The sequence below is a fragment of the Nicotiana tomentosiformis genome, chromosome 8 (genome assembly GCF_000390325.3).
Source record: "Nicotiana tomentosiformis chromosome 8, ASM39032v3, whole genome shotgun sequence".
NCBI lineage: Eukaryota > Viridiplantae > Streptophyta > Magnoliopsida > Solanales > Solanaceae > Nicotiana > Nicotiana tomentosiformis.
In genome coordinates this window covers 45,803,597-45,815,825 of record NC_090819.1, presented here as the reverse complement: position 1 = coordinate 45,815,825, position 12,229 = coordinate 45,803,597, and the positions used below count along the sequence as shown (strand labels likewise).

The window sequence follows — 12,229 nt, the reverse complement described above, 5'->3', positions numbered from 1 at the left end:
ACTTATTGGTATTGAGTTGCTGGATTAACAGTTGGTGAACAGAATACAATTTCGTAGTTAATGGTTTATTGGTGCGGGGAGGGGGGGTAAATTACTCAATTTTTTTATCGGATAAATTATTAACCCGTTAAAAATTATTATATTTATATTTCTATCCTTCGTATATAAAGTATGTTTTAGACACTAATTTTCGCATAGGGGTCTTATGGCACTTGCTGATATCGAGGGAGTATAAGTACGCTTTAAATAAGCAATTCTTTCACATCAACTCTCTGCTCCTTGTTCGAATAAGTAATGGATAATTTTTCTCCAAATTATCACCCTCATGTTTAACTCAATTGAGCTAACTCCTATCACCAGTGTCCACACTACTCAATTGCAATTTTACTACCTCTACCGTATTTGAGTCCCTTAAAAAGAAAATTTGTCTGCTTTAGAGTCATCAGGCTGAGTCAGGAAGAACTGCAAGCAAAATGAAGAACTTTAACATGCTTAAACAATTATTATTCAATAATCTTACATTTTAGATTACAGTTGAAATGTTGGATATTTTATTTTGTGGACTAACATTATTTAAGGTAAAAATACAGTAATAATTTTTTTCTCCATTTTAGGCAAGACATAATTTCTAGTTTGGTATACTTGATTTAATCGATAAACCGACCGATAACCGGCCAATAATCGCTATCCGATACTAAATTAATCGATCGATTGGCTAGCGAATTAGTATATTTAAAAATCGATAACCATTAAACGTAAATACCCACTGATGTGCTAGATAATCAGCCCTACAGTCAGGCCCGCAATCTCATTTAATTTGTTACAAAGAAGACATAACCGACTTTGAATAGAGCTCCTTGATATATCTTTAAAAAGTGTATCAACCAAAAGTTAATCTGTATTGTGTATCTTTTTTTAAAATTTTAGTTTCATAAAATTTATATCTTTTAACTAATTCAGCTAGTCATACTCCAGGAACCGTTTAACGGTTGCGGAATTACAATTCCAACTGCAGTGTTCAAAGGTCAATCATAACTAATGATGTTTAACCGTTGAGGGATTACAGTTCAAATCATAAATAATGAGTTTTTGATCTGTGCTAAATAGTTGAATTTGTTGTATTTATAATAGTGAAATTGAATGAGGAACTCATCGCCAGGAAATGTTCTCGGGTTTGTAGGAGCGGTGACTGCTCTTGACCTCGTTTTATACCCTCTTCCTTTTATCATTGTTGTTAAGTAGTAGTAATAGAGTATTTTATTTTGTGGGGTGTGGAGTTGCTTGGGGTTGGTTATTCTTCTGGTCCATCTTAATTTTTGGTGTGAGGGGGTGGGTGGGTTTATTCTTCTGGTCCGTGTCTATTTTCAATTCAAAGTCCGTTTCCGCTTTTTCAATTTCATTTCATTTCTTTTCTCTGTCCGGACAATAAATCCAGTTCTTTTTTCTTTTCCTACAATTTTCTCTCTCCTCTGATCTTTTTTTTTTTTCTTTCTCTCTCTCCATTTCTCCAACAGAAGCTGGGGAGCGACGGCTCGGAATCTCCGCCTGTAGCTCGCCGGAAACTTCATAATTCCGATCGGAGCAGTTGGAATAATGAATGTTTAGCTGTGGATAAAAGGGAGAAGAAAACTGTATTAAATATAATTTTGCAGAGGAGAGAGGATTTACAGGTGGTTAACGTGCAATGTAGGAAAAAAGAACAGGAGAGAGAAACAAACAGAGAGAGAAAGGCATCGAAGCTTTGGAGGTTTCTGCACGGCACGGATACCTAGATCTCTTCTTCAATTTCCCCCTTCCTCCCCTTGCCTTGTGCCGTAATTTATTCCTATTTTCATCTCTTCTCTCTTCTTCAAAATCCTTATAGCCCTCCCTCACCTTCCCCTTTCCTATAAATATCTCTTTCCTCTTCTTTCTCTCTCTCATGATTTTGCTCTCTGATTCTGTGTCCCCAGGTGCGTGCTTTTTCGTTTTTTGCTCAATTATGGCTCCAATTTCTGTTTTTATCCTTTGATCTACTCCCTCACCTTCAAATATGGCTTCTTTTAATGTGCTTCCACCTGTTGTACTGTTCGATCGGCCTTGATTTTTTCTGTTTGCTTTTGAGTTTGGGCTTAATATTAACTACCCTTCTTCTTGATCTGCTTAACTTGATTTATTCTTTTCTTTGTTTTTTTTACTACCTTTTTCGTCATGCTCAGCATTTCATGTCTTAGTATGGAATAAATACAAATTACGCCGCTCTAAACTTCCAAAACAAAAGCCTTATTCTCCGCGAATGATTAAAAACCTTGTCTTTTTCTCTTTTAAAGTCTAATTCCGTCTTGAGTTGTTAAATGCTTCTCGCTGAAAATTCATTTAACCACGAATGATCCAGTTCCACCCCCTCAATTTGGCAACCTAATAATTAAGCTGAAGCTACTTACTGTTCCATAATTACAGTTTTTTAATCTTCAACTGAAACTTGGATAATAACATAATTGAAGTATGTGTACATGTCATATCTGAAGATGTGAGAAGTTGCTTACTTGGCTTTCCCGTAATGTACCTGGATGTTGCCATTTTGTGCTCAATTCAGTGTAAAGATTGAATCTTTGTGATTTCTCATTGCAAAAATACTTTAGTTTCTCATTGCAGAAATACTTTAAAAGAGGATCTTATTCAAGCTTTATACAAGGCGGAGATACTTTCTTTGATTAGATAGTTCCTTCTGAGTCCAAATTGCGTGATGCCATCTCAAATGAGGGAGCGACAGGGTTTATCGCCATCATCATACTTCTCCGAGGACTTATGTTTTCATGATGAGGTTTAAATTGTTCATACATTACACTTTTATTTCTTTCATGATCTGTTTATCTACTTCGAATGTTACAAAAGTCTTTAGGACGACCTTACCCCTCTCTTGGATAAGGCATCAAATAGATAAAGGAGGGAAGGAATACTATTTTGCTCGTTCTTTTCCTCGTAACTGATACCTTCCTCTTCTGAATCTTGCAGAGGCAAGTCGGATTTTGGAAGACAAACAGCCTGCAGAATTACCATGGTCAGTAGTAATCCAAATAGCCCTTTGTATGTTCCTTTTATATCAGGAGTTTGCTAGTGTTAGCGTTGTTTTATCAAAAACGCATTGATGAGTCTGCCTGCATTATGTTCAATGTGACTAGTACAAGTGGGGTCTGGTGAGGGTGGGGTGTACGCAGACTTTACCCTCACCTTGTGTGAGGTAGAGAGGCTGTTTCCAAACTGATTGTCATGGGTCAATTAGTTTAAAGAATTTCCATTTTCCTTTCTTTTCCTCTTTTCCTGATTCTCAGGGTTACAGTGCAGCTGCTGTAAATTGGTCTCATTTTTTGCTGCTGCAAATCTCTTCTTTTTAAACAGATCAGGAAAAAAAGTTATGTTTAAATCATCTTCAAATGTCTCAAGATTGGTATCTCTATTGATTTTTGAAAACTTATTCTGTTGAAAGGTGGTGCCAGAAATGGTAATCAGGCTGTGTAAATCTTACCAAATTGTTGTTTTGAATCTAGCTCTAAATTAACGTGCTTTAGCCTTTCGGATCTCCAAAATATGTGTATCCTTTCAGAATACAAACAAATGCATGTCCCCCCCTCCCTACTGTGGAAAAAAAAGAAAAAGAAAAAAGAAAGAAGTTCCTGTTACCAATGCGTGCAATGACAAAGCTTATGCTATTATTTCTGTCATATTTATGCATGGATCCATCCATGTATGTTCTTTATACAAGATACCAGAACTAGGGTGGGTAATACACTTTTCATTTCCAAGTGAAAAGGGTTGTGATCCAGATGGAGAGTTTTGATAACCTCTCTTTTCAATTATGCTTACACATTTTCATGCAGGTATTAAAGGTGATGATGCTTTACAAAGAGCTGCTGTCCGTTCATCACCCCTTGAGACTCATATTTCATTGGGCTCTCCGATGGCAAAGAATTTTGAACATCATGGTTCTTATCTAAAACAAGACAAAAAGGTTAACAGCATCATAGAAAAACATGCTTTTGGAGTGGAAAGAGCATCTCACTCTTTACCTAGAGCTCTTGATCATAACCTGGGTGTAAGATCTATTCTCAGCGCTGACCTGACATCTTTTCCAGCTGAAGGTGACAGAATTAGCGTAATGGGTGGTCAATATGAGAATGGTCTCTTCTCGAGCTCATTATCAGAATTATTCAGTAGAAAATGTATGTCTTACTTTTTTTCTGTCCTATTACTGCCTTGACATATTACATTGTTTCCAAGTGTTGCCACTATTTTGGCAAATTTTTGCCCCATTGATGCTTTAAGTGGCTGTCAAAAACAGTACTTCACTGCTTCTCCTGTGATGCTGTTGTAGGTGGATAACTTATTTATCCAATCCGTCCTTATCTATTTTTTTTAGTTTTATTTTCTTCGGCTTTTCTGTCAAAGGTAGAGGAGTTGATGTTGGGATTTTGTCATGCAGTGCGATTGCCGACCAATAATTCTCCACATGGTCATTCTGTTGGTGCAGCTGACTCACACTATGAAGAAGAACCTTTTGAGTCCCTTAAAGAACTTGAGGCCCACGCTATTGGAAATCTTCTCCCTGATGATGATGACTTGCTTGCTGGAGTAACTGATGGGCTTGACTATGTTGGCCAACCCAATGCTGGTGATGACATTGAAGATCTTGATCTTTTCAGTAGTGTTGGAGGGATGGATCTAGGAGAAGATAGTTCCTCTCCAGGACAACGAAATTCTGAATTTGCTGGAAATTATACTCTGCAGGGTGGCTCTAGTGCTGCAATTCGTGGCAAGCACCCTTCTGGGGAAAATCCATCTAGAACACTATTTGTAAGAAATATAAACAGCAGTGTTGAAGATTCTGAATTACAAACTCTTTTTGAGGTGAGAGTGGTCTATCATTGGGTCTACATTTTCCAGAAACTTTTCTCTATCCTCTTAAAAGAGAAAATTAAAAGCAGAACAGAAGTTGTATGTTTTGATTGGTGATGATTGCTGTGTTTGATTCTTATGAACAGCAATATGGAGATATTCACATGCTATATACAGCATGCAAGCATCGCGGTTTTGTTATGATCTCGTATTATGATATTCGAGCATCACAGCATGCCATGAAAGCTCTTCAGAACAAACCGCTGAGACACAGGAAGCTAGACATACATTTCTCTATTCCCAAGGTATGTATGCTTCATCTTTCTTGGTCCTTCCCATTTGTATATCTAACTGTTTGCCTGTTTCAGAGATTACTGGCCCTACAAATGTTTTACATTTGTTTATCTCCCGTATGCGAGCAATATATCAAAAAGATCATCCATTGGCAGTATTTCCTGAGCTAGATTTGTTTTCTGCATCTCATGTTTCTTAGTCAACAAGCAACAATTATCAATCCTCCTTTTCTGATCATTTTTGATAGGACAATCCATCAGAAAAAGATGTCAACCAAGGCACTCTCCTGGTTTTCGACCTTGATTCCTCTGTTTCAAATGATGAACTCCGTCAAATATTTGGTGTATATGGCGAGATTAAGGAGGTAAGCTAGACTACTAGCTCTTTGCATTCAATTGTTTTGTCAGGGAATTGCTGATTTTTGTCTTCTTTTTTTTGCCCCTTATCTTGTAAAAGATCCGTGAGACTCCGCATAGAAGCCATCACAAATTTATAGAGTTTTATGATATTAGAGCTGCAGAAGCTGCTCTTCGTGCATTAAACAGGAGTGACATTGCAGGGAAGCGGATAAAAGTTGAAGCAAGCCATCCTGGTGGTACTAGACGGTGCGAATCTTTAACATTTCGCTTTCCTTAGCTCTTCTTGGAAACACCCCTCCATTCCCCTTTCTTCCAAAAACCGCGGGGGGGGGGGGGGGGAGTGTTCTTGTAGAACGCTGTTTGCTAATTATATTTTATAGCTGAAGTAGACCAATTATCCATATTCTATAGGCTTCACAAATTTGAACTCTTTGCCAAGTTTGGACTGTTATTTCTCTTTTAACTGATTCACACTGTTATCTGAGCCTTTGTTTGAATACAGCAGGTTGTTGCAACAGTTTCCTTCTGAGCTGGAGCAAGATGAACCTGGTCTGTATTTGCAGCAGAATAGTCCTAGCATCTTAGCAACTGGATTTTCTGGTATTATTACTCTTCATTCTTTGCATTATTGTTCTTGCAGAAAAATTATATGTTCACTTTACTTGGTTAAAAATTTTCAGGGGCACTTCCACACGGAGGACATTCGTCGAGTATGGAAAATGGATCAATTCTGGGAAGACAAACAGCCAGTGGTTCTGCCATTAATTCCTATCTGGATAATGCATTTGACTGTGGATTATCATTCAGTGTTCCTAACAGCTTGTTGAGGTTGGAATCTAAGGGCAACCAAGCCAATGTTGGTGAAACTGGCCACCTGCAGAGCCGAATCAATTTTGAGTTTAGCAGCACATCAGGTCTCCATCCTCATTCACTTCCAGAGTATCATGATGGTTTATCTCATGGAGCTTCCTCCATTTCTCCGGGCAGCATTTCTGCAACTATGAATATCAGGCCAGTAGAATCAGAAAACCGAAAGTTTTCCAGAGTTGGCTCTAATGGGCATTCGGTTGAACTAAGTGAAGGTAAGAAGTTCCGTATCACGGGTCTTCTTTCTCTGCAAGGATGAATATTGTACTGACCGCAATAGTTAGGTTGTAATCCTGAAAAAGATGGAAGCGATTTGCTTCCATCTTAGCCAGTTCTCTGATATGTTCCTTTTTCATTTTTATGTGAATCTCTAATATCTAAATGGAACTGAGAGTGTAACTGTACCTGTAAGGGTATAACTCCCATTACCCCTCCCCCAACCTTATAGAACAGGGGCCAATAAAATAGAAACAACTGTCATCCAAATTTTCTGATATTCTGTGTGCTATTTCTGTTCATTTCAGGTTTTACTCCAAATGGAAATGTAAATTGTCCTTCTCCTGGGCACCAGTACATCTGGAGTAAATCACATCAACCTCAGCCTCAAGGCATGATGTGGCCAAACTCACCAACATTTGTAGGTGGAGTCTGTGCTACTCGCCCTCAACAACTGCATTCTGTTCCAAGGGCTCCCGCCCATATGCTGAATGCACTTGTACCAATAAACAACCATCATGTGGGTTCAGCACCCTCTGTTAATCCCTCCCTCTCTCTCTGGGATAGAAGGCATGCCTATGCAGGAGAATCTCCTGATGCATCTGGTTTTCACCCAGGTTCTCTGGGCAGTATGAGGATTTCTGGAAATTCACCACATCATTTGGAGTTTATTCCTCATAACGTTTTCCCTCGCACTGGTGGTAGCTGTATAGACTTGTCAATGTCTTCCAGTAATGTTGGATTGCATTCCCATCATCAGAGGAGTTTGATGTTTCCCGGTAGAGGTCAAATAATTCCTATGATCAATTCATTTGATTCTCCAAATGAAAGGATGAGGAGTCGTCGGAATGAAGGCAGTTCGAATCAGACTGACAACAAGAAGCAGTTTGAACTGGACGTTGATCGGATTGCACGAGGGGAAGATAAAAGAACGACCCTAATGATAAAGAACATTCCTAACAAGTACGACACTGTCTTATTATTAATTGATATTTAAGTTTATACCTGAATTCCTTCTATTCGCTAATATGGAAACATGCTGCTTAAGATGTTGAGGGATTACTAATCCATTAGTTTCTTCACTAGTTTGAGATGATGTTTATTGAGTTTACTCTTAAAAACTAACTTGACCGGATATATACATGATAGTAAAAGCTGTTTGATGTTGAGGGATTACTTATCTTGCTTAATGCCTTGAAATATTTCTGAAATTTTCTCAAATATCTCCTAGTTGTAACTTATCAAAAAGATTTTCTAGTTGCAATTTGTAGACCATTGATATTAATACCAATGCATCTGGTCACCATACCATATTTATTATTATATTTTTGTTGCAAATTTTCATTGCTTGTATACCTGCATGGGATGAATAAAAAGAACATTAAGGTTTCAAGTTATGATCAGTGTCATCTTTTGAGTATAAAGATTGTCTATCTGTTCTCATAGCAAGAAACTTCTTCAGCTATTGGATAGTATTTTTTGTATTTTTGTGTTCTCAAAATTTGCGATGGTGTGCCATCAGCCATGTTCTAACTTCTCCTGGTGGGTTTTTAGGTACACTTCAAAAATGCTTTTGGCTGCAATTGATGAACGTCACAGAGGAATGTATGATTTCATCTATCTACCAATTGATTTCAAGGCAAGCGCTTTTCCCATGCTGAAAGCTTTCTTGTGTTCTGTATCTTGTTTCTATTCTGTATAACTTCGGTTTGTTTTGTTGCAGAACAAGTGCAATGTAGGTTACGCTTTTATCAACATGACTGATCCTTCCCTTATTGTTCCATTTTATCATGTATGTGGTTCTTGTACCCTGAGCAAATTAGTTCAATTCAATTAAAGGGTTACTTCCAATTGTTGTTGCTTCTTTTACGGTAAAACATGAGTATTTATTTGGCAGGCATTCAATGGAAAGAAATGGGAAAAGTTCAATAGTGAGAAGGTGGCATCACTTGCATATGCTCGTATCCAGGGAAAAGCTGCACTCATTGCTCACTTCCAGAATTCTAGCCTCATGAATGAAGATAAGCGGTGCCGCCCAATCCTCTTCCACACTGATGGCCCTAATGCTGGTGATCAGGTATGAGCACAACTCTATCAAAAGCGGCCATTGCTTTTATAGTTTCATTTGTTTCTGGTGACTTGCCTAATGATTAAGGGTGTGTTTGGTATGATAGGAATGTTATTTTCTGTCACTATCAAACACATTTTAACTTTGGCAACTATTTTAATGTGCTATTAAGGAAAAACATAAGTGAGGGAAGTCATGTTATCTCTTCTGAAAAAAAAAAATATTTACTTAAGAAAATATTTCTGGTATTTGGCTGTGAGAAAATAACTCATTTTCCAGAATACATTTTGGGAAAGCATTTTCCGTCATACCAAACGCACCCTAAGCTTTTGCCAATTTGTGGTTGGAGCATCAGTTTGATATTGCCTTAGTGCTTGGTTTCACTTTGAAATTATGTGATCTGTATCTGAGGGAAATTAAAAGGTGCTTGAGGTCTCACTTTCCTTGTTTTGCAGGTGCCCTTTCCCATGGGTGTAAACATCAGGCCAAGAACCAGCAAAAATCGGGCTGGCACCAGTGAAGAAAGTTACCAAGAAAGTCAGACAAGTTTGTCAATCAGCAAGGATTTCGTAAATGAAGAGTCATCTTCAGGTTCTGTCAAGGAATCAAATTGAGCAAGCTGCTGCAATTTTGTTGGTACTAACCTATAGGATTTTGAGATTGGAAACGGATCCACCCATTTTTTTTATTAATGTACATTAGGGTGGTCAGTGGAAAGGCAGAAAAAGAAGAGCAAACTTCTATTTTTCTGAATTTTGGATAGACTCCTAAATACTCATGAAAATTGTGCATTACCCATTTGCCTAAGGGATTATTGTAATACTGAGGCATTCGGGAAGGAGTAATCAGCGGAACATCAAAATTTTGGAAGATTGGGAGGCCTACTAATTTATGATTAAATACACGAGTTTCAATGGACGATAAAACATTAGCGGCACAACAACAGAGGGTTCTATTGTCTCTCTCTTGGCATTTCACTATTGTTTCCCCTGTTTCTTGGAAGCATTCCAAGAAGTCAGCATTATTAAGAAATTTTTCGTTATGAAGAAAGAATTGATATGTTGTGCCATTGTTGCCGTGCAGTTTAACTTTTTGTTTTCTTTTATTCTAAAATAATTTGCTTGGTGGATGTGGGTTACTTTCTTTTTGTTTGGATCTGCTAATTCTGCTGTTGGATGTTTTCTCCTACAATAACAACCATGCAAGTAAAAGTGCAAGTATCAAGTTGGGATCGGCGATATGAATCCTCATTCCTTTCATTTAACTCAACTTCTATTATCATAATTACCAAAATTAAATAAAAGTGCAAGTAAGAAATATATATGTGTATGTATGTACACAAAGTTTAAAACCTATTCCCAACCAGTAGGTATTACCTATATGGATTTTTCTCTTCCATTGTGCCCTATCTTCAGTGAAGTCTATTGATTCCAATGATTTGTAAGTTTTTTGAGACAAATTTCTTTCATGTAATTTTAGGTCTTAACCCGTCCCCCTTTTAGTACCTCCCTCGCCACAGTTTCGCACATTTGGACCGGTGCATCTGCAGGTCGACGCAGGACATGATCAAACCATCTCAAGCGACATTCTCTCATTTTATACTCAATGTGTGCTACTTGCACCTTTTGGCAAATATGATCATTTTTAATCTTATCTAATCTAGTGTGACTACGTATCCATTTTAACACTCGCTTTTTGGCAACACTCATCTTGTGAATATATTGTACTTTAGCCGCCTAACATTCACTACCATATAACATAGTCGGTCTTATAGCTGTTCTATAGAACTTACATTTCACCTTGGTAGGCATCCTTCTATCACATAACACCTCGGTAGCACTTCTCCATGTCAACCATCCAGTTTTAATCCTATAAGTAACATCTTCATCTATCATTCTATTATTTTGAAACGAGCCAAGGTATCTAAATTGTAGTTATTTAAGGTCGAGTAGTAGAGGAGGTGGAGTAGTAGACGGGGAGGCCCATAGTTCTAACAAAAAGGGCTAAAACTATCCCTATATACACACAACATTATTTCTAGGCTTAAAATTACCCACCCCACTAACGGCATAGTATGTGGGGTCCTCTTTTAATGCGTTGGAAACATATGATTGGGCCACGTGGCTATTCGTTTTAGTCGTTACATTTGGGTATAATATACCTGTCCTAATTATTTGACCCCTCCAAATTATACACATGTCAACTGCTAATTGGATTATTTATACTGAAGTAGTTTTTTCTCTAATATTTTCTTTTTCATTTTAGAATTTCTTATTCTTTTTCCTTTTTCTTATCTTCTTTTTCTCGTTGTTATTCTTTTCTTCCTCTTCTTTTTCTCTTTGTTCTTGTCAACAACAACAACAACAACATACCCAGTATTATTTCACATCGTGGGGTCTGGGGAGGGTAGTGTGTACCCAGATCTTATCCCTACCTTGTGAGGATAGAGATGCTGTTTCCAATAGACTCTCGGCTCAGGAAAGTATAAGCCACATTAATGGAAATATAAATAAGAAGGGACAGTACCAAAAAGCCATATTAAAGTAGAATAAAAACAACAACATAATAAGGTGATCAACAATGAAAGAAAATAACGGTTAGTCATAAAAACCTACTACCAACAGAAAGCGAGACTGCGTGCCAATATTACTATTATGAACACCCTAGACTACCTACTCTACTACCCTAATCCTCGACCTCCATACCTTCCTATCAAGGGTCATGTCCTCGGTCAGCTGAAGCTGCGCCATGTCTTGCTTAATCACCTCTCCCCACCTCTTCTTTGGCCTACCTCTACCTCTCCATAGGCCCTCAAATATCAATCTCTCACACCTCCTCACTGGGGCGTCTGTGCTCCTCCTCCTCACATGACCAAACTACCTAAGCCGCATTTCCCGCATCTTGTTCTCAATAGGGGCCATACCCACCTTGTCGCGAATAACCTCATTTCTGATCATATTTAACCTGGTATACCCGCACATCCATTTCAACATCCTCATATCTGCTACCTTCATCTTATGGACATGAGCGATCTTGAATGGCCAGCACTCAGCCCCATACAACATCGTTGGTCTGACCACAACTCTGTAGAACTTACCTTTAAGTTTCGGTGGCACCTTCTTGTCATACAAAATATCGGAAGTGAGTCTCCATTTCATCTATCCCGCCCCAATACAATGTGTGACATCTTCATCAATCTACCCATCCCTCTAAATAATAGACCCAAGGTACTTAAAACTTCCTCTCCTAGGGATGACCTGCGAGTCCAGCCTCACCTCCCCTTCCCCTCCTTGAGTCTCGCCACTAAACTTACACTCCAAGTATTCTGTCTTGGTCCTGCTCAACTTGAAACCTTTAGACTCCAGGGTCTGCCTTTATACCTCTAATTGCGCGTTCACACCATCTCGCGTCTCTTCAGTCAATACAATATCATCTGCAAATAGCATGAACCACGGCACCTCCCTTTGGATGTGGCGCTGTCACGACACAAAATCTAACCATGGTCGTGATGGCACCTATCGTGTTACAAGGCAAGCCTACTTCCCAAAATATT

General features: G+C 38.3%; 1 protein-coding gene across 3 annotated transcripts; it reads left to right on the top strand.

Annotated features, from left to right (window-relative positions):
- Window positions 1-1,365: 1,365 nt before the first annotated feature.
- Window positions 1,366-9,805, top strand: LOC104105488 (protein MEI2-like 4). 3 transcript variants are annotated; one of them, XM_009613803.4, is made up of 15 exons: window positions 1,366-1,952; window positions 2,635-2,803; window positions 2,995-3,040; window positions 3,858-4,199; window positions 4,460-4,884; window positions 5,019-5,177; window positions 5,414-5,530; window positions 5,623-5,771; window positions 6,028-6,125; window positions 6,206-6,607; window positions 6,917-7,571; window positions 8,163-8,247; window positions 8,332-8,400; window positions 8,506-8,685; window positions 9,132-9,805. In XM_009613803.4, the coding sequence occupies exons 2-15, from the start codon at window positions 2,726-2,728 to the stop codon at window positions 9,288-9,290; spliced, it is 2,964 nt and encodes a 987-aa protein (XP_009612098.1). In that variant the 5' UTR covers window positions 1,366-1,952; window positions 2,635-2,725; the 3' UTR covers window positions 9,291-9,805. The 3 variants fall into 3 exon arrangements, with proteins under 3 accessions (XP_009612098.1, XP_009612097.1, XP_009612099.1); XM_009613802.4 differs by having other exon boundaries at window positions 1,367-1,952; window positions 2,622-2,803; XM_009613804.4 differs by having other exon boundaries at window positions 1,368-1,952; window positions 2,622-2,803; window positions 6,031-6,125.
- Window positions 9,806-12,229: the final 2,424 nt, after the last annotated feature.

What these genes read in the sequence shown, in the direction of transcription:
- LOC104105488 (XM_009613803.4), top strand. Translation starts at nt 2,726, where the DNA reads ATGCCATCTCAAATGAGGGAGCGACAGGGTTTATCGCCATCATCATAC. An exon ending in AATTACAAACTCTTTTTGAG is followed by an intron (nt 4,885 to 5,018) that starts GTGAGAGTGGTC and finishes TCTTATGAACAG; the next exon opens with CAATATGGAGATATTCACAT. An exon ending in TTATTGTTCCATTTTATCAT is followed by an intron (nt 8,401 to 8,505) that starts GTATGTGGTTCT and finishes TTTATTTGGCAG; the next exon opens with GCATTCAATGGAAAGAAATG.